At 38.8% G+C, this 23,360-nt stretch overlaps 1 protein-coding gene across 2 annotated transcripts; it reads right to left on the bottom strand.

The window, feature by feature from the left end:
* Positions 1–303: 303 nt before the first annotated feature.
* On the bottom strand, positions 304–21,604 carry LOC135470070 (aminopeptidase O-like). 2 transcript variants are annotated; one of them, XM_064748802.1, is made up of 15 exons: positions 20,130–21,604; positions 19,167–19,333; positions 18,582–18,699; positions 17,824–18,063; positions 16,415–16,601; positions 15,591–15,697; positions 15,322–15,421; positions 14,853–14,960; positions 14,187–14,227; positions 13,501–13,564; positions 8,107–8,166; positions 7,525–7,635; positions 4,139–4,255; positions 1,634–1,720; positions 304–977 (listed from the first exon to the last, which is right to left on the bottom strand). In XM_064748802.1, exons 1-15 carry the CDS (start codon positions 21,548–21,550, stop codon positions 822–824), a joined length of 3,084 nt encoding a protein of 1,027 aa, XP_064604872.1. In that variant the 5' UTR covers positions 21,551–21,604; the 3' UTR covers positions 304–821. The 2 variants fall into 2 exon arrangements, with proteins under 2 accessions (XP_064604872.1, XP_064604873.1); XM_064748803.1 differs by lacking the exon at positions 20,130–21,604 and adding an exon at positions 20,086–20,090.
* Positions 21,605–23,360: the final 1,756 nt, after the last annotated feature.

Below are 23,360 nucleotides of genomic sequence, written 5' to 3'. Positions count from 1 at the left end.
GAGTCCATTTTATGCCCCTCAACCCCAAGAAAACGGTACTGAAAGGCACTTGATACCGCAGATAATTTTGTCAAAATATTGGGTGTGGCGTTTATATTTTTGTTCAGTATAAATAGTACCGCAATTACATCAATGGTAAGAATATTATATCATTTATCCTGAGTATAATGCATGGGTATATCGTGCACCCTAAGTCGCTGTTATATACAGGTAGTTCACCCTGAGTATGACTTGTGAATATCACACTGAGAACATTATATGGGCATAATAGGGTCCAATTAGGGGAATTTGTCCCATGGGGGGTATGGGTAATTGGCCACACGGAAAAATTTCCATTAGAGGTGAAATGTCCATTGGGGGGTGGGGGCGGGGGGAATGAAAATGGAGGAACTGTCTACTGGGAAATGACCCTGAGGGGAAATTGTCTAATGTGGGAAAAGTCCATTGGCGGGGGAGGGGGTGGGGGCAGGGGGGTTGGGGCGGAGAATTTACCTTGAGAAATTGTCCACTGGCAGAAATGTCCATTAGGGCGAATTGTCCAATTCATTGGGGGGAATGTCCATTAGAGGGAATGTCCATTAGAGGGAATTGTCCAATTCATTGGGGGGGGGAATGTCCATTAGAGGGAATGTCCATTAGAGGGAATTGTTCAATTCAACAGGTGAATTGTCCAATTCAATGAAGGCAATGTCTATAAGGGTGAATTGTCCACTGGTGAAAATTGTATATTAGGGGGAAATTATATATCAAGGGGAAATTGTATGTTAGGGGGGGAAATGTCCGTAGGAAGAAATGTCCTAAGTGGAAAAGTCTGTGCTCCTTCATGACACAGCTTGTCCATACAACATGGAATGAACTGTAGTGTAGGGTGCCTCCTCCATATCCTCACGAATCTGCTCAAAACATGCCATGGCCAGCTCTCTCTGCTTCTTGTCTTCAGAGATTACAAGCTCTCCAAATAGGTACACACCCATCGCCTTCAAGGACAGCAAAGGCAGTAAGACAACACAGAATTCTACAATTGGCTCTTCAAGGATACCTTATGTGAAACTTAGCTTTGAGGTCAAGTAAATATTTATGATTTCAAAGGTTACACTGTACAGCACATGACATGTTTTTCAAAAAAGTATATTTACAGTTAATATTTCGGGGGATTAAGTAACACGTTTTCCTGAAAATTTATTTATTCATTTGATTGGAGTTTCAAGAATATTTCACTTTATATATGAGGGTGGCCGGCATTATGGCAGAGCCTGAGGGAAACCCATGACCATATGGAGGTTGTTGGCAGACCTGTTTTCCTCTCTAAAGTCAGTTACATTATTTTCATGTCCCTGAATTTGAAGTAATACTCGGAAACACCAAAACACATTTGAAGGATGGACTCAAATCACCATACATTTAGTCACTGCTGTAGGCCAAAATTTTGAAAGAACATGGAGTGTATATCCATCAATACTACCATTCACTTTTACATCTATTCAAGGCTTCAGAGGGATTCTGGTTCATAATGCTCTAAACTAATCAAAGAATATTTGTTCAAATTACCTGAACATTTGTAAACATCTGACGGTATGAAAATGACAAGAACATGTAAAAAAGAACAAGAACCTGCTAAAAATGTGTGTCTCACCTGGTGATTGATTAGGAAGTCCTTTACCTCTTGGTAATACTTGACACATTTGTGCTTAATAACGAGTTCACACCACCTGTGTCCTACCTGTCATTAAGACACACCAAATCTACAATTAGTACACACATGTGTCAAGACACACCAAATCTACATTTAGTACACACGTGTCAAGACACACTAACTCTACATTTAGTACACACATGTGTCAAGACACACTAAATCTACATTTAGTACACACGTGTCATGACACACTAACTCTACATTTAGTACACACATGCATGTTAAGACACACCAAATCTACATTTAGTACACACATGTGTGTCAAGACACACCAAATCTACATTTAGTACACACGTGTCAAGACACACTAACTCTACATTTAGTACACACATGTGTCAAGACACACCAAATCTACATTTAGTACACACGTGTCAAGACACACTAACTCTACGTTTAGTACACACATGTGTCAAGACACACCAAATCTACATTTAGTACGCACGTGTCAAGACACACTAACTCTACATTTAGTACACACATGTGTCAAGACACACCAAATCTACATTTAGTACACACGTGTCATGACACACTAACTCTACATTTAGTACACACATGCATGTTAAGACACACCAAATCTACATTTAGTACACACATGTGTGTCAAGACACACCAAATCTACATTTAGTACACACATGTGTCAAGACACACTAAATCTACATTTAGTACACACATGCATGTTAAGACACACCAAATCTACATTTATTACACACATGCACGTCAAGACACACCAAACCTACATTTAGTACACACATGTGTGTCAAGACACACCAAATCTACATTTAGTACACACATGCATGTTAAGACACACCAAACCTACATTTAGTACACACATGCATGTTAAGATACACCAAATCTACATTTAGTATACACATGCATGTTAAGACACCCCTTACAGACAGGAGGTATATACCTAAGTGTTAGGTAAAGATGAGGTGTTTATGGGGTGTACACCTCATGTACACTTTAGTGTGAGACATAGATGAGGTGTACCCCACATCTATATTAAGTGAGGTGTACTGCACCTTAAGTACACCGCAGCCATACCTATACCTCTGATGTGCCTCAGAAACAGTAACAATAACATTAAGAAAATGTACCTCAGGTACACCTTAGAAACTTTGAAAGTTGAAAAAAACGAATGATGTGCTTTGGTAATTGATTATAATTTAGTGGTCATGTACCTCAGGTACACCTCAACCACTTAATAAAAGTTTGAAAACAAGAGATCAGATTTACATTTTACTTCAGACAAAATGATGTGCACAAAATTACAAATATTTTTGTGCAAAAGAAAAATGTTTATTAAATAAATATAAGCCTTTGTCTTATCTTATGACTTGCCATTCAGTGTGTGAATACTGACCAATCACAGAGCATGGATATATTTGTCCCTGATTATTCCAAGATGGCTGCCCTGAACAAGTTGCATATATATTCCAGGCTGTGGGAAAACAACTCATTTATGCACTGACCGATGCTTCCTGGGACAGAATTTGTAATATGTTTGGGCACATGAACAGTTCTAAAAGGCACAGAGAAGAAGTGGCACTAAATTTTGATCAAGCAGGTGGAAATCCTCATGTAAATGTATATCATTGTTGTAAGTCAGCTGAGATTTACAGATACTGTAAACAAAGAACAGCATGCAATTACAAACTTACTTAAATTTATCTATAATTTATACAGCCAATATATAAGTGTTCCAGCTTGTTTTCTACCAAAATAAAAGTGAAAACAGTGTACAACCACCTTGTATCCCAGATATACCTCAAATACACCTCAGGCAACATATTTTTTACCTAACTGTTACAGTGTAGACCTCCACTGAGCTGTACTGTAGGTGTACTTGAGGTACTAATTTGCATAACTGGAAGTACCTAAGATACACCCTCAATCTTACCAGGGTAAGGGACACAAAATCTACATTTAGCACAGACATGTATGGTAAGACACACCAAATCTACATTAAGACACACCAAATCTACATTCAGCACACACATGTGTTAAGACACAAAAAATCTACATTTAGTACACACATGGGTGCAGAAGGGCAATATACATCTTTAATATTCACAAGTATTGCTTATAGCACCCATACATAGAAATAACTGTATTTAGTTTTATTATTGCAAATGACTTGTTGAGTTGATTGGTGTTTTTACCAAGAATGTTTCACTTATACAACGTGGCCAGCATTACCGTGGGAGAAAACTGGGCAGAGCCCATGGGGAAACCCACCACCATCTGCAGACTATTGACAGACGTTACCACGTACAGCCAGAGAGGAAGCCAGCATGAGCTGGACTTGAACTCACAACAATCACATTGGCGGGAGGCTCCAGGGTCATTGCCCCATGCGGGCATGCTAACCAACTCAGCCACGGAGGCCCCCATCATTACAGAAAACCAACACAGTTTACATATGATCATTGTTGAGCTACTTACATCTGCATTGGCTGAGGCGATGTTGTAATTCTTGTACAGAGCTGTAAGCACAGATACAGGGCAATGGTCTTCTTCCAACATCAACTCCAGCAGCAAAACAAGTTGATCAGCCAGGAACTGCAAAGTGCAAGTGATTAAAGGCTCACTGATTAAGGTCAATCATAAAATTCATACAGTAGAGGGACACCACCTCCCTCTTGAAGCAATCCACAGTTCTACCCTAGTCATGTGCTTATCTGACTCTTGTGTCCATCCACAGTACTACCCTAGTCATGTGCTTATCTGACTCTTGTGTCAATCCACAGTTCTACCCTAGTCATGTGCTTATCTGACTCTTGTGTCAATCCACAGTACTACCCTAGTCATGTGCTTATCTGACTCTTGTGTCAATCCACAGTAATACCCTAGTCATGCGCTTATCTGACTTGTGTCAATCCACAGTACTACCCTAGTCATGTGCTTATCTGACTCTTGTGTCAATCCACAGTACTACCCCAGTCATGTGCTTATCTGACTTGTGTCAATCCACAGTACTACCATAGTCATGTGCTTATCTGACTTTTGTGTCAATCCACAGTTCTATCCTAGTCATGTGCTTATCTGACTCTTGTGTCCATCCACAGTACTACCCTAGTCATGTGCTTATCTGACTCTTGTGTCCATCCACAGTACTACCCTAGTCATGTGCTTATCTGACTCTTGTGTCAATCCACAGTTCTACCCAAGTCATGTGCTTATCTGACTCTTGTGTCAATCCACAGTTCCATCCTAGTCATGCATTTATCTGTCCCTTGTGGCAATCCACAGTTCTACCCTAGTCATGCGCTTATCTGACTTGTGTCAATCCACAGTTCTATCCTAGTCATGTGCTTATCTGACTCTTGTGTCAATCCACAGTTCTACCCAAGTCATGTGCTTATCTGACTTGTGTCAATCTACAGTTCTACCCTAGTCATGTGCTTATCTGACTCTTGTGTCAATCCACAGTACTACCCTAGTCATGTGCTTATCTGACTCTTGTGTCAATCCACAGTTCTACCCAAGTCATGTGCTTATCTGACTCTTGTGTCAATCCACAGTTCCATCCTAGTCATGCATTTATCTGTCCCTTGTGGCAATCCACAGTTCTACCCTAGTCATGCGCTTATCTGACTTGTGTCAATCCACAGTTCTATCCTAGTCATGTGCTTATCTGACTCTTGTGTCAATCCACAGTTCTACCCAAGTCATGCGCTTATCTGACTTGTGTCAATCTACAGTTCTACCCTAGTCATGTGCTTATCTGACTCTTGTGTCAATCCACAGTACTACCCTAGTCATGTGCTTATCTGACTCTTGTGTCAATCCACAGTACTACCCTAGTCATGTGCTTATCTGACTCTTGTGTCAATCCACAGTACTACCCTAGTCATGTGCTTATCTGACTTGTGTCAATCCACAGTTCTATCCTAGTCATGTGCTTATCTGACTCTTGTGTCAATCCACAGTTCTACCCAAGTCATGCGCTTATCTGACTTGTGTCAATCCACAGTAATACCCTAGTCATGTGCTTATCCTACTTGTGTCAATCCACAGTTCTACCCTAGTCATGTGCTTATCTGACTCTTGTGTCAATCCACAGTTCTACCCTAGTCATGTGCTTATCTGACTCTTGTGTCAATCCACAGTTCTACCCTAGTCATGTGCTTATCTGACTCTTGTGTCAATCCACAGTACTACCCCAGTCATGTGCTTATCTGACTTGTGTCAATCCACAGTACTACCCTAGTCATGTGCTTATCTGACTTTTGTGTCAATCCACAGTTCTATCCTAGTCATGTGCTTATCTGACTCTTGTGTCCATCCACAGTACTACCCTAGTCATGTGCTTATCTGACTCTTGTGTCCATCCACAGTACTACCCTAGTCATGTGCTTATCTGACTCTTGTGTCAATCCACAGTTCTACCCAAGTCATGTGCTTATCTGACTCTTGTGTCAATCCACAGTTCCATCCTAGTCATGCATTTATCTGTCCCTTGTGGCAATCCACAGTTCTACCCTAGTCATGCGCTTATCTGACTTGTGTCAATCCACAGTTCTATCCTAGTCATGTGCTTATCTGACTCTTGTGTCAATCCACAGTTCTACCCAAGTCATGCGCTTATCTGACTTGTGTCAATCTACAGTTCTACCCTAGTCATGTGCTTATCTGACTCTTGTGTCAATCCACAGTACTACCCTAGTCATGTGCTTATCTGACTCTTGTGTCAGTCCACAGTTCTACCCAAGTCATGTGCTTATCTGACTCTTGTGTCAATCCACAGTTCCATCCTAGTCATGCATTTATCTGTCCCTTGTGGCAATCCACAGTTCTACCCTAGTCATGCGCTTATCTGACTTGTGTCAATCCACAGTTCTATCCTAGTCATGTGCTTATCTGACTCTTGTGTCAATCCACAGTTCTACCCAAGTCATGCGCTTATCTGACTTGTGTCAATCTACAGTTCTACCCTAGTCATGTGCTTATCTGACTCTTGTGTCAATCCACAGTACTACCCTAGTCATGTGCTTATCTGACTCTTGTGTCAATCCACAGTACTACCCTAGTCATGTGCTTATCTGACTCTTGTGTCAATCCACAGTTCTACCCTAGTCATGTGCTTATCTGACTCTTGTGTCAATCCACAGTACTACCCTAGTCATGTACTTATCTGACTTGTGTCAATCCACAGTAATACCCTAGTCATGTGCTTATCCTACTTGTGTCAATCCACAGTTCTACCCTAGTCATGTGCTTATCTGACTTGTGTCAATCCACAGTTCTACCCTAGACACGTGTTCATTGGACTCTTGTGTTAATCCACAGTTCTACCCTAGTCATGTGCTTATCTGACTCTTGTGTCAATCTACAGTTCTACCCTAGTCATGTGCTTATCTGACTCTTGTGTCAATCCGCAGCTCTACCCTAGTCATGTGCTTATCTGACATGTGTCAATCCACAGTACTACCCTAGTCATGTGCTTATCTGACTCTTGTGTCAATCCACAGTTCTACCCTAGTCATGTGCTTATCTGACTTTTGTGTCAATCCACAGTTCTACCCTAGACACATGTTCATTGGACTCTTGTGTTAATCCACAGTGCTTATCGCACTCTTGTGTCATTCCACATTTTTACCCTAGGCATGTGCTTATCTGACTTGTGTCATTCTAAGGCAGGCCTCATTCAGGCAAAGTTTGCATAGGTTTTGTCTCAAAGTCCTGTTCATTTTAAAGTACCACAAAATATACTTTTTCTTTTTTTAATAGTGATCTCAGTTTTTGTCTACGTACATTGTCTCTTTGGGACCAAAACATGTACGGATATGTAGATGGGACAATTAGTTACTGAGATACAAGATTCTGACCTTAGCTGCAGGAACAGCTGCGGCTGGATCCAGCTTTGGTATTTTCTTTCTTCTCTTAGAAGAGGATTTCTGTGGTTTGGGTTTTTTACACAATGGCTTCCACCTGGAGAACTACAAAAGACTCAAACATTACTCTCAATTGTGGTCTTCATTAAAAAGCATATCTACATGTACAGTAGTTCAGACAAAAATGGAACAGTATGGTACTCATATCAACTTAATTCTAGGAATTTTATAGCTGATCTGTTAATTAACAGATTAATTACAAAATCATTTAAAACCATTAAACTGGAACACATCTATTTATTTACTTACTTATATGATATCACAAAACCATACACAAAATAATATTTGGGTATTTAGGGCATTAAGATGTAGTTTTTCCAATGTTGAAGAAGGGTACAAAACTAAAACTTAAAAATCATTTAATTTGTAGGAAATGTGAACTTTACCAAAAATTCTTCAAAAAAAAAATTTTCCATTTTTGGATTTTTTAATGGCAGCTCATCTGTAAACCAAAATATACAATTTGTGCCGCCTTAGAATTACAAACAAAAAGAGAATGTAGATATTTCAACTCACTTCCTTCTGCACCTGAGTGAGGAGTTCATTGTTTTGTGACACATTCAGCTTGATGATGGGCTGTGGATGACAAATAACACAATTATACTTGAGACATCAGTTTTACTTTTTTGATCATGTAATACTCACACTCAACTTCATTTCTACACATACAGGTCCTCACACAATTTCCCCGTCTTTTTTGATCACGTAATACTCACACTAAACTTCATTCCTACATGTACAGGTCCTCACACAATTTCATGTCCTTTTTGATCATGTAATACTGACACACAACTTCATTCCTACACGTACAGGTCCTCACACAATTTCACGTCTTTTTTGATCACGTAATACTGACACACAACTTCATTCCTACACGTACAGGTCCTCACACAATTTCATGCCTTTTTTGATCATGTAATACTGACACTAAACTTCATTCCTACACGTGCAGGTCCTCATACAATTTCATGTCTTTTTTGATCACGTAATACTCACCCTAAACTTCATTCCTACACGTGCAGGTCCTCACATAATTTCACGTCTTTTTTGATCACGTAATACTCACACTAAACTTCATTCTACACATACAGGTCCTCACACAATTTCACGTCTTTTTTGATCACGTAATACTCACACTAAACTTCATTCCTACACATACAGGTCCTCAGAAAATTTCATGTCTTTTTTGATCACGTAATGCTGACACTAAACTTCATTCCTACACATACAGGTCCTCACACAATTTCACGTCTTTTTTGATCACGTAATACTCACACTAAACTTCATTCCTACACGTACAGGTCCTCAGAAAATTTCATGTCTTTTTTGATCACGTAATACTGACACACAACTTCATTCCTACACGTACAGGTCCTCACACAATTTCATGCCTTTTTTGATCATGTAATACTCACACTAAACTTCATTCCTACACGTACAGGTCCTCACACAATTTCATGTCTTTTTTGATCATGTAATACTGACACACAACTTCATTCCTACACGTACAGGTCCTCACACAATTTCATGTCTTTTTTGATCACGTAATACTGACACTAAACTTCATTCCTACAGGTACAGGTCCTCACACAATTTTACGTCTTTTTTGATCACGTAATACTGACACACAACTTCATTCCTACACGTACAGGTCCTCACACAATTTCATGCATTTTTTGATCACGTAATACTGACACACAACTTCATTCCTACACAAGCAGGTCCTAACACAATTTCATGTCTTTTTTTGATCACGTAATACTGACACTAAACTTCATTCCTACACGTACAGGTCCTCACACAATTTCATGTCTTTTTTGATCACGTAATACTGACACACAACTTCATTCCTACACGTACAGGTCCTCACACAATTTCATGTCTTTTTTGATCACGTAATACTGACACTAAACTTCATTCCTACACGTACAGGTCCTCACACAATTTCCCCATCTTTTTTGATCACGTAATACTGACACACAACTTCATTCCTACACGTACAGGTCCTCACACAATTTCATGCATTTTTTGATCACGTAATACTGACACTAAACTTCATTCCTACACGTACAGGTCCTCACACAATTTCATGTCTTTTTTGATCACGTAATACTCACACACAACTTCATTCCTACAGGTACAGGTCCTCACACAATTTCATGTCTTTTTTGATCACGTAATACTGACACACAACTTCATTCCTACACAAGCAGGTCCTCACACAATTTCATGCATTTTTTGATCACGTAATACTGACACTAAACTTCATTCCTACACGTACAGGTCCTCACACAATTTCCCCGTCTTTTTTGATCACGTAATACTCACACTAAACTTCATTCCTACATGTACAGGTCCTCACACAATTTCATGTCTTTTTTGATCACGTAATACTGACACACAACTTCATTCCTACACGTACAGGTCCACACACAATTTCACGTCTTTTTTGATCACGTAATACTGACACACAACTTCATTCCTACACGTACAGGTCCACACACAATTTCACGTCTTTTTTGATCACGTAATACTGACACACAACTTCATTCCTACACGTACAGGTCCTCACACAATTTCACGTCTTTTTTGATCACGTAATACTGACACACAACTCCATTCCTACACGTACAGGTCCTCACACAATTTCACGTCTTTTTTGATCACGTAATACTGACACACAACTCCATTCCTACACGTACAGGTCCTCACACAATTTCACGTCTTTTTTGATCAAGTAATACTGACACACAACTTCATTCCTACACGTACAGGTCCTCACACAATTTCACGTCTTTTTTGATCACATAATACTGACACACAACTCCATTCCTACACGTACAGGTCCTCACACAATTTCACGTCTTTTTTGATCACGTAATACTGACACACAACTTCATTCCTACACGTACAGGTCCTCACACAATTTCCCCGTCTTTTTTGATCACGTAATACTCACACTAAACTTCATTCCTACACGTACAGGTCCTCACACAATTTCATGTCTTTTTTGATCACGTAATACTGACACACAACTTCATTCCTACACGTACAGGTCCACACACAATTTCACGTCTTTTTTGATCACGTAATACTGACACACAACTTCATTCCTACACGTACAGGTCCTCACACAATTTCACGTCTTTTTTGATCACGTAATACTGACACACAACTTCATTCCTACACGTACAGGTCCTCACACAATTTCACGTCTTTTTTGATCACGTAATACTGACACACAACTCCATTCCTACACGTACAGGTCCTCACACAATTTTACGTCTTTTTTGATCATGTAATACTGACACACAACTTCATTCCTACACGTACAGGTCCTCACACAATTTCATGTCTTTTTTGATCACATAATACTGACACTAAACTTCATTCCTACACGTACAGGTCCTCACACAATTTCATGTCTTTTTTGATCACGTAATACTGACACACAACTTCATTCCTACACGTACAGGTCCTCACACAATTTTACGTCTTTTTTGATCACGTAATACTGACACACAACTTCATTCCTACACGTACAGGTCCTCACACAATTTCACGTCTTTTTTGATCACGTAATACTGACACACAACTCCATTCCTACACGTACAGGTCCTCACACAATTTCACGTCTTTTTTGATCACGTAATACTGACACACAACTTCATTCCTACACGTACAGGTCCTCACACAATTTCACGTCTTTTTTGATCACGTAATACTGACACACAACTTCATTCCTACACCTACAGGTCCTAACACAATTTCACGTCTTTTTTGATCACATAATACTGACACACAACTCCATTCCTACACGTACAGGTCCTCACACAATTTCACGTCTTTTTTGATCACGTAATACTGACACACAACTTCATTCCTACACGTACAGGTCCTCACACAATTTCCCCGTCTTTTTTGATCACGTAATACTCACACTAAACTTCATTCCTACACGTACAGGTCCTCACACAATTTCATGTCTTTTTTGATCACGTAATACTGACACACAACTTCATTCCTACACGTACAGGTCCACACACAATTTCACGTCTTTTTTGATCACGTAATACTGACACACAACTTCATTCCTACACGTACAGGTCCTCACACAATTTCACGTCTTTTTTGATCACGTAATACTGACACACAACTCCATTCCTACACGTACAGGTCCTCACACAATTTCACGTCTTTTTTGATCATGTAATACTGACACACAACTTCATTCCTACACGTACAGGTCCTCACACAATTTCATGTCTTTTTTGATCACATAATACTGACACTAAACTTCATTCCTACAGGTACAGGTCCTCACACAATTTTACGTCTTTTTTGATCACGTAATACTGACACACAACTCCATTCCTACACGTACAGTTCCTCACACAATTTCATGTCTTTTTTGATCACGTAATACTGACACACAACTTCATTCCTACACGTACAGGTCCTCACACAATTTTACGTCTTTTTTGATCACGTAATACTGACACACAACTCCATTCCTACACGTACAGGTCCTCACACAATTTCATGTCTTTTTTGATCACGTAATACTGACACACAACTCCATTCCTACACGTACAGGTCCTCACACAATTTCACATCTTTTTTGATCATGTAATACTGACACACAACTTCATTTCTACACGTACAGGTCCTCACACAATTTCATGTCTTTTTTGATCACATAATACTGACACTAAACTTCATTCCTACAGGTACAGGTCCTCACACAATTTTACGTCTTTTTTGATCACGTAATACTGACACACAACTCCATTCCTACACGTACAGGTCCACACACAATTTCATGTCTTTTTTGATCACATAATACTGACACTAAACTTCATTCCTACACGTACAGGTCCTCACACAATTTCATGCATTTTTTGATCACGTAATACTGACACTAAACTTCATTCCTACAGGTACAGGTCCTCACACAATTTTACGTCTTTTTTGATCACGTAATACTGACACACAACTCCATTCCTACACGTACAGGTCCTCACACAATTTCATGTCTTTTTTGATCACATAATACTGACACTAAACTTCATTCCTACACGTACAGGTCCTCATGCAATTTCATGTCTTTTTTGATCACGTAATACTCACACTAAACTTCATTCCTACACGTACAGGTCCTCACACAATTTCATGTCTTTTTTGATCATGTAATACTGACACACAACTTCATTCCTACACGTACAGGTCCTCACACAATTTCACGTCTTTTTTGATCACGTAATACTGACACACAACTTCATTCCTACAGGTACAGGTCCTCACACAATTTCATGTCTTTTTTGATCACATAATACTGACACACAACTTCATTCCTACACATACAGGTCCTCACACAATTTCATGTCTCACATAGAGGAATAATTTGTACATCATTATCAGGGCCATTCAGTCTTAGCCTTAACTTTAATCAAAGAAATTTCCTTTCTGTCCATGGGAAAAAAATGTGTGTGTCACGCAGGGGAGAGTTTGCCTGTGCCTTTAAATTAATTCTTTATTTATTTGTTTACTGAGGATATCCCACAACCCATGGGTCACTAGGGGGTTTCCTCAAACTTATATACATCATACATTTATATAATCAAAACTTGATAGTGAAGAATAAAATATTTACAATATTTACAATGCCTTTACAAAGGTTGGTGGTTTAGTCCAGGTTTCTCCTCCACTCACATAGCCATTGTAGAGATGAAACTTACACCAATTTATATATCTCCGGCCACAACATGGCTGGACTTATGAGCACTTAAGGACTGAAAAACAGTGTTGTTTTTGATAGAAATACCGCAAAAATCAACCAATGCCTTCAAGTTGCCAATGTTAGTGATCAACCTCATGAAGGGAAGTCCTAATTTGAAATGCAGAGGTTACCTGTGGCATTCCGGGGAAGTCCAGCCATTCCTTACAGAACAACTCTGAACTATAACCTTGCTCTCTGCAATTAGAAAAGAAAGGGTCAAATTCACTTGATAAAATATATACCTACAGAGATCTGTGGCTTTGGCGGTTTAGCTGCAGCTTTAATAAAGTCCTGCAGTTTGTCAGGTACTCAACAAAGGGTAGTCGTTTTATACTGGGGGCAATCCAATTTCTCCGCCCTATAAACCTGACTGAGGTGTAAAGGAAAGATTCTCGAATGCAGCATTAAAAGGCAATTATATAAGTAAAATAAAGCCATAGATTATAAATGAATGAATGATTATGGCTTAACGCCACATCGGCAATATTTCAGCCATATCGTGGCGACCATAGATTGTGAAGTACATAAACCTGTATGCCAACAATTTGTATATGGGTCATTCTGTTCAGGATTCAGCTTTATGGCACTCTTGTCTGATTGTTTTCAACTGTAACACATTAACTATAGAAAACAAACTATAGAAAATCTATTCCGCTTTGTGCAATAAACCAATATGGAAACTGCAGGCACTGTACTGTTGGGATGAATGGTGATAGTAATCAAATATCTAAATAATAATTAGTCTATGTGTACATATAAAAAATGAAACCAATGTTTTGTAAAACTGTGGAAATTAAATATATAACACTGCTGTTACCTTAACCATGGAAACGTCTCAAACAGCAGGTCAAATACGTTCTGAAAAAAGAAGACAAGAATAAGAATTATAATAATAATGAAGAACAAAGAAACAAAAGGATTTGTAAGAGTTCATTCTGGACCCATAAAAAAAATAGAATTTTGACCACCTAAAACAGGTTATATCTTCAGACAAATGTGTCTAAAATCACCATTCATTACCAAAAACGAATCATTGTGATGAGGATGAGCCATGCTTTGAGATAGCTTTGGAATTTACAGGTTTGTAACAATTGCCATCTGATCCTTTCATCAGTTCAATTCAATGGTAAAGATAAAGGTGTGATTTGGTGGGAAAACTTTAACGGCTAGACCCCTTATTGTGCGGATTAGCAGCCTAATCTACCATGCCCTATCCTGTCATCTTGCCTCCAACTTTAACTGTGCAAAAGTAGACGACATGCAAAACTTGAGGTCATTTAACCTAAGTCAGAATTGATTTTAAGAATCAGATCCTGGTGATTTAGGGGCGTGAGTTCTATCCCACGTACAGAACCAGCTCAAACACATCTAATAACTTATTCATTAGGATTATCAAACTGAATGGGTTCTGAGAACAAACCAGGAATTGACAAATCTCTTGACTCAGTGTGAGTTTTTCAAGCATGACTAAGTTTAGTCTTACCTGTGAGCAGACTAGTTCTCCATGGTAACGATGGGCAAAGAGCTTGATGAAGGTATTGAGCTCCGTAACTCCAATCAACTGTGACAGATGTCTCAGTAAGAAATAGCCCTGAAATATCAGAAATTAACAAACTCATCATCTTTAAAAACACCTAGTCATCCAAAATCACAAACAATCTTAAAAATAAAATTTAAATTAGAAAAAAATTCACAAGGTTAAATTTAAATTAAGGTGCATAGCCAAAAATCATAATTATTTCAGTGTGTTAAAAAACAAAATGGGTAGGGACTTACACAAACTTCACTGAGATTTTAAAATAAACCGTCCACATCAGATTTCTAATGTACATCCAACTAATATGCCAAGCACGCTCACATGTCAGTGGTCAAATTTATCATAGATTATACTCATAATCAATATGTACATAAATGGCAGCTAAATTTGGAAATTTATACAAAAAAGTACAAACCTTCAGATAGTGAACCTGTGTGAATGTCTTATCTGGGTTCATCCCATGCTTAATGTATGTGGTCTGCCCTTTGTCTGAAGCAATGGCATCTTTGGATGGCCTGAAAACAGAAGACTCATTTACCCAATGTCTCACAGATCTTCAGTATTAAAGTATACTATGACAGCTGTATTACTCTCACTCTGCAATCTAGATTCTATTTGATCTATTAACTGCACTGGTAAATTACAGCTCATATACATTCACCAATCAATCAATCAGTCACTCACCTGAGAATCTGTAGCTTCTCCTCAGTGGATAACATCTCCGCAGACAAATTCCGGTGACGAAGGACAGCCCTGAGGTCTGAGTGTTCTCGCTGGTAGTTCTCACCCCACTGTCAAACCAAAAACCAGGTCTTTCTTGTACTAGCCACAGTCAACTAACAAAAATTCTCAGACATATGCAGGTTCAAAGTTATAACAAATCGTCTGCTTTCCTTTCATTTCTTTAACTAAAGATCCATTCTAGAAATACTGTGTCCCATACTAACTGAAACCACCAAAACAATAATGTGCATGTCAGTGGAAGTTTACAACAAAACACAGACGGCCAGAATTTTATTGAACATGTACAAGTGAGTGAGCGAGTACTTGGGGTTTAACATAGTACTTAACAATTTTTCAGTCGTATGACGACAAAGGATTCCTAAGAGTGCATGTAATGTGCCTCCTTGTTGCAGGACGGATTTCCATCGCTCTTTAACCAATTGCTGCTTCACTGGGACGTCTTACCAAAGGCAAGTAAGCCACCCCGCCCGAGCCATTATACTGATATGCATCAACCAATCATTGCATCTTCCCCTTCACGATGAACGCCAAGTTACAACTTCATCTTTTAAGGTCTTAGGTGTGACTCGACCCAGGATTGGCCCTGGATCTACCACTCCCGAAGCGGACGCTCTACCAACTGTGCTATCAGGGCCAGTGAACATGTGTGAAATAGCTTGTAAGTTTTCTCCCTGAAGCCATGAAAAAGTTGTCAAATACAGGCTTTCATATTGACCAAACTTTTACACATCAGATAGAAAGTTTTATAATCTTTGTACACATACCTCCATAGCATCAGCATGGATACAGTCCTCCAAGTAAGTGGCAAACCCTTCAGTAAGCCACTCTTCAGTCCAGTCCAAAGCACCAATGAGAAGGCCAAACCATGAATGACTCAATTCATGAGCCAATCGAATGTTAACACTACGGTCGCCAGGCAACAGGGTTTGGGAAAGAAACATTAAACAAGGACTGTTGAAAAGAAAAGCAAAGGAACAAGCAAAAGATAAGTACATCGGTCTGAATCATAGTGTCAGATGCCAAATACTTCCAAAAACATTTTGAATTATCCGTGCCATATTGATATAACGGCATATGTCACTCACTATATTCAAAGCAAAACATACAATACACACCATCAAATGAATATGAATATCTTTGTCTGCATTCTATACTGTCAATCTGACTGGTTAAATTCAGTGTTTACAAGTATAAATTTACATTTGAAAATGTTTGAAAAAAAACAAACACTTTTTTGTTCAATATGTTGATTAAACAGTATTATGTTTACAATACAAAGCTCAAGATTCTAGTAGGAGGACTCCAAGCTGGTGCCATGGTTGTATCTCCTTAACAAGCTTTCATCACCCTATGCTGAGCAAGTATTGTCAGGGTTTGAACAGGAACAGTCACATTGGCTAACATTTCTTTGATTGGTGTTTTATGCCGTATTCAAGAATATTTCACTTATACAACGACAGCCAGCATTATGGCGGGAGGAAACCTGGCAGATGGTATAACTTTTTTTCAACCTAAACAGCTTCCATCAAGAATAGAATGGCATTTCTGTGAGCTAGACACTTCCCATCAAGCATGCAATGGAACTTGTGTAAGCTGTACAGTTTCCATCAAAAATGCAATGGCACTTTTGTAAAATGAATAGTTCCCATCAAGAATGCAATCGCACTTTTGACAGCTGACCAGTTCCCATCAATAATGCAATGGCACTTTTGACAGCTGACCAGTTCCCATCAAGAATGCAATGGCACTTGTGTAAGCTGAACAGTTCCTATCAAGAATGCAATGGCATCTGTGTAAGCTAGACAGTTTCCATCAAGAATGCAATGACACTTGTGTAAGCTGAGCAGTTCCTGTCAAGAATGCATTAGCACTTGTGACAGCTGAACAGTTCCCATCGGGTATGCAATGGCACTTGTGTAAGCTGAATCATTTCAACTTGTGGACAAACACAAGTCTGCCACAAAGCAATTACATTTATTTCAAGTTACTGCGGAACTGTCCCCCAAATGACATGAAGATATACACACCATACTGTCAGAAGACTAGTGATCTTCAGCAGAAATGGCCACACAAACAGCGTTGATTGTTTATTGCCAGGTCATACAAACAGTGAGAGCGATGGGATACACCACTGACATAATCTAACAGACATGTAAATCCCCTGATTACATACCATGCCAAAGCTAAGCTGGCAAAACATTTTGGCACAACTAAAATGTCCAGCCTACAAAATGGATGCTTTCCCAACAAGCCATGAGCTGCTGTCATACATCGAGGGAGGTAGTCTTGTATCTCCATCACTGCCCTCTTCATCATGGATTTTGGAGCAAATAATCGACATGGCAGAATGGGGCTGGAACAATAGTTCACATGACACGAACTATCCGCATGCTGCTGACAAGGGCTGCTAATACTGAAAAATGATGGTAAAAATTCATTATTCCACTAAATCATTTTACATGTATAATATAGGAAACAGGTGTATTTCTCAACTTATCTACACAAACTCTTTATTCATCATTACAGAAAATTATCTCAAATTTCACCTTGACTAAATTGCACACTGCCTGATACACCTAGTTCTATTGATCTTAGAAAGATGTTGTGAAGTTTGTTTGGAAGTTTGTTTGGAAGGTAAGATGAGGAGTTTCAGCACTACAAGTAATATTTTATGGTATTTATTTGCTTCTGAAACTCCACATTTTTGGAAGAACTTTTAGATCATTTACTATAAAATACCAGACCCTGTAAACACTTGTCAACAGAAGTTGATTCCCAAGGGAAAAAATCCAAATCTGAAAAGCACATTTTCACATCATTAAATAAAGAACCATGCAAAAGACAATCAGTCATGGATATATTTTGTTACGTTCTTTTTTCTTTGTTGTTGTTGTTTTTTTTGTTTCTTTTTTTTTTCAAAATTTTACTCACCTTTCACCTTCAGTTAAAAATGGTTCACACACAGTTGTGGAACTCCAAATTCCAATAGCTAGTGCCAAGGTGGATGCTGGCATTTTCATGTTTGTGCAATAATCAAAGCGAACGTACCCTGCAAAACAGAAATCTGCTGGAATGAGTACTGGTAAATTAATTACTACTCACAAACACATTTGTGTTTTTTGTGGGTTTTTTTTTTGGAGGGGGGAGGGCTTTTTTTCTCTCTGTTTTTTATGTGATTTATCATTTATATTTATACTATTTATGTCACATATGAAACACATCAAGATTTTAATAGCACCTACATGTATACTGTACACTGGTATAGCTTTCATATGATTTTGGAGAAATTATGAAATTATTTCCAAATCAAATCTTTCAACAAACACCACATTTTTTATAATAAAGTCATACATAAATTTTGATCACGAGTTAATACACTCCTTGATAATCTCCAAAATAAACATCCGAAGTTATTTCCCTTCATTCACATCAACTTGAGTTATCTCCCTTAATCCCCATAGGGTACAGCTAAGTACCAGAGCCAGATGTCACTTCTTTCACAATTGCCATACTTGCCATTACGTTCGGAAAAGAATGGGGCATTCTGGTCACCACTCATTAGAACAATGTAATTGTCAGGAACATGAATACTGGCCTGCCAAGTTGCCATGGCGACTGGTGAATCTTGGCCAGGGAACAAGGATCTGTTATTAATCCAGTGACCATGGGTGAACACAGACAAGCTGGAAAAGTAGTAAAGAATTTTAGGGTTTCTGAAAAGTACATTTTTGACACAAACTCAGTTTTGACACAAACTCAGTTTTCTCATATCTACAAACAAACTGACACCGATTATTAACCTGTGTATTTATTATTCACACAGTATTTCTATATATATTTTCATGAACTTATTTGGTTGTGGGTTTCCCCGAGGTCTTTCCAGTTTCCCACCACCGAAAACTTGGATGCTGTAGTATAAGTCAAATATTGCTGAGTATAGCATAAAACACCAAATAATAAATAAATATATCATAGCCATATTAACAAGTGTGAATAGCTTTCTCCATAGTAATACCATACATTTACTTCCCTTGCAAGGATTCCACTTAAGTGGAATGAAACTGTGAGTGCATTCAGGAATACTGCTTTGTAGTAATGTAAGAAATTTACACATCTAACAACTGTATCACTTTGACAGGCAATTAGGTCTGGAGCACTTAAGTAAATCAGCTGATAGATTAATATACATGTATATCACAGATTTATGAAAAAAAAAACAATATGAATCCTAATTCTTATCCACTATACACGTTACAGCTGCTAACAAAGAATTAAAGATAGAACAGGCATAAATTTCCACCACTTGTTACTGAAATCAACATGGATTAACAAATATTCAGTACGTGAGTACTTATCCATCTCTAGGTCAACACATAATACACACCTATGCTTGCATTTGCTTTATGCAAAATTAAGAACTTAAAATATCAAACACCATGGGTTCTATGTGATGAATGCAAAACTGATCCAGCAACATACTTTCCATCTTGATCCAAAGACCATTTCAGTGATCCACCTTTGGGTTTCGTCTTGTATTCCACTCGCAAACAGCGAGGGAAATCTTTAGCACTTTTCACACCAGGTTTTTCAATTTTCACACACCATTTCTCAACAGAAAACAGCAAGGGAGTTGTAGCATATGTGCACCTATTGTGAAGTTTGAAGGCTGATGGCCTTCCTTCCACTCTTTCAGCAGACTTGTCCTGTATTACTGTCTTCTCTGAGTATATTACTTCATCAACAGCTATAATGTCAATGTCACATGAGTCTAAGATAAACTGAAACACTTCAGATCCTTCTGCAGTTTTTGATTCTTCATAAACGAATGTGGACACATCCCTCCCTAACTGACCAAGGAATACATCTTCAACGTCAGTTGAGTGGTTAAAACTTTCACTTTCAATTTTGCCATCATCACATTCAATGCTACTTTCACATTCTGAGGCATATGTCTGACCCGCTTGGCTGTCCGCTATATTACCAGTAATTTGACATAGAGGATACATTTTCTCCTTAAAATTAAAATGAAGATTGTCTTCATTGCAATCACTAGAAATCCATGTCAAGCTGTCAGGTGGATTAACATTGTTCAAACGATCCTCAGATATCGGGGATCTATTCAGTTTTTCAGGTTCTGTTCTTCCACTGGGGAAGTTTTGACAACAGTCTTCTTCAATCAATTCTTCTGTACTAACAAAACCAACATGAGCATCATCTTCTAATATATTTACAACATAGTTCTCTGTCTTTTTCTGGCTTTTGTTCATATTCAACACCACATTATTTGTTCCGTCAATTAGTTCAATTTCTTCACTAAACGGACACAATCTTTGAGCACCATCATGATCCATCTTAACACTCTCAATCTTTTCTGATGCACATACGTTGTCAAAAGCACTTTCTGCTGTCTTACAAGTGTCTCTGTTCAACACCATGTTTTCCGTTATGCTACTGTTGTTTATCTCTTCACTACAGTCTAGCACACTGGAATCGCAGGTGTCTTTATCAATCTTCATAATACTCAGTTCTGAAGGAAACACATCACCTTCTCTGCATAAATCTGGCCCAATTTTCTCAGCTTTTTGCATCACTTCATCTTTACAGTACAATCTGTTATTCTCCCCACAGCAATTAGCCACCCTTATACAACTCTCAGCTTGTGTAGTCCTGCTACAGCATACACAGCAGCTGTCATCCTGCTCTGGAGTAGGAACAGCAGCAGGCTTACTGCTTTCCATCCTTCCATTTTCACTCTGTGGAAATGTTAAGGTAGCCTCAGATTTTAAACAGTTCACTGGGTGAATAAAGTAGGTAGCACTGCCAGAAAATGACTTTGACACAATATCACTTGAGAGATCAAGAATGAAATGTTTCACCAATATTTGGTTAATATTTGACATCACGGGCAAATCAAATTCATGACAGTCCTCATCTTCAGCCTTCCCTGTGTTTCCCATTTCATTTGCACTGTTATATTCCTGAAAAATACAAAATTAAAATTACTATACTGTTCTATGAAGTCCAAGCTCTTTATAATTCCTTCAGCTTGCCCACTGGCCTTCCTGAACAGTTTACTAAACTGATTTGAAATTTTAAAGGCTGGTGCAAATTTAATATTGTTTTAATAATTTGTTAATAATTGATTTATTTATTCATTTGATTGGTGTTTTACGCCACACTCAAGAATATTTAACTTATACGACGGCGGCCTGTATTATGGTGGGTGGAAACTGGACAGAGCCCGGGGGAAACCCACAACCATCTGCAGGTTGCAGGTAGACCTTCCCACGTATAGCCGGAGAAGAAGCCAGCATGAGCTGGACTTGAACTCACAGCGACCGCATTGATGAGAAACTCCTGGATCATTACGCTGAGCTAGCACGCTAGCCAACTCAGCCATGTAGGCCCCCTGTTAATAACTGAATTCCATCCTTCTGCCATGTTTGGCATACAATAACACTAGATGTAATTTGCACCACTCAACTAATTATTGTGTTAACCTCTAATCAGCGTACTACATGACACTCAGTTTTTTCCGAATTAAATTAAAAGTGGGTTGAAGGTGGGGGATAGGCTGTGCAATAGGACTACACAGAATTACCTCCCTTGAGGTCACTCAAGCTGTGGTGAGGTGGGAACCCTGAGAAGATTGTTTATAGCAAGTTTCCAAGTTAAAGCAACATAAGCTAGTTGAAGACCTATCTTTAACACAGATTTTAATTTTGTAAACTTATTCAGAGAGCCCTGGATAAACATATGTATGTTTAGATACATTTTGAAGTAATTTGAAAGTTCTCAAAATACAACAGTCAGCGTTGGCGATTTCATCAAATATCTCTTAACATTTCTAGAACTCTCACAGTCTGATATCATGTGTTTTTGTATTCTGTTGCCAACAAAATATTTGTTACTGAATACCCATATCCTACTAGCTTTGATAGGCAAGGTCCCACTTCTTGTAGTTTCATGCCTCAAAAACTAATTTCATGTTACCTAACAGGTGCTGTCATGTATCAAGGAAGGTAATTCAGAGCAGGTCTATTATCACAGCACCTGAACCCCGGACGCTCTGCGACTCTATATTGCCGTAGCGGCATGACAATCAGATCGCAACCATTTTGGGGAATCAGGAGAGGGGGTCAGAAAGATAGAGTAAAAGTCTAACATTCTGAAAATATAAGTTTTAAATGATTACAATGGCACATTACGCAAGGGCCCAGTGCCCACTGAGACTCCAGAGTCTCCGTGATTTTAGACTGCCATAGACGTACACTTGAACAGACATTCAAAGTTGGGGCAGCGAGACATGGTTAAGGTTCAAAGGCTTAAAAAGCGACATGGCGTAAAAAACAAATTTTAAAAGATAAAAAGTAGTTGTTCAAGAATCTACCCGAGCACAACAGACAAGGGTTCAGGGGTTGCCCCAGAAGCCCCGCGACCTTGTTGCGGATTGTTGTACAGACGAATTTTCAGCCATTCAAAGACGTACATGCACGGAGTCAAATAATGAACTACACTATATTTTGCTTTTCCTGCCGGATCAAATTCTAGCACAGAAAAATGTGTGAGTGAGGGGGTGGGGGGGGGGGGGAGGGGAGTGGATCATGCATATCTACGCCAGATTGGACTACGGGTAAACAAGAGCTCCAGTCCTGATGAACGGTCATGACGATTAAGCAAAATCTTCAGCAGAAGGTTAACTTATTTCCA

This window comes from Liolophura sinensis, chromosome 7 (assembly GCF_032854445.1).
Source record: "Liolophura sinensis isolate JHLJ2023 chromosome 7, CUHK_Ljap_v2, whole genome shotgun sequence".
NCBI lineage: Eukaryota > Metazoa > Mollusca > Polyplacophora > Chitonida > Chitonidae > Liolophura > Liolophura sinensis.
This window is presented reverse-complemented; position numbering and strand designations above follow the sequence as displayed.

Coding starts and splice junctions, on each gene's coding strand:
- LOC135470070 (XM_064748802.1), bottom strand. CDS start 21,550: ATGTCAAATATTAACCAAATATTGGTGAAACATTTCATTCTTGATCTC. Junction 14,961..15,321: donor CACAGGTTCACTATCTGAAG/GTTTGTACTTTT, acceptor CTGATATTTCAG/GGCTATTTCTTACTGAGACA. Junction 8,167..13,500: donor ACTTCCCCGGAATGCCACAG/GTAACCTCTGCA, acceptor TGTCATCCACAG/CCCATCATCAAGCTGAATGT.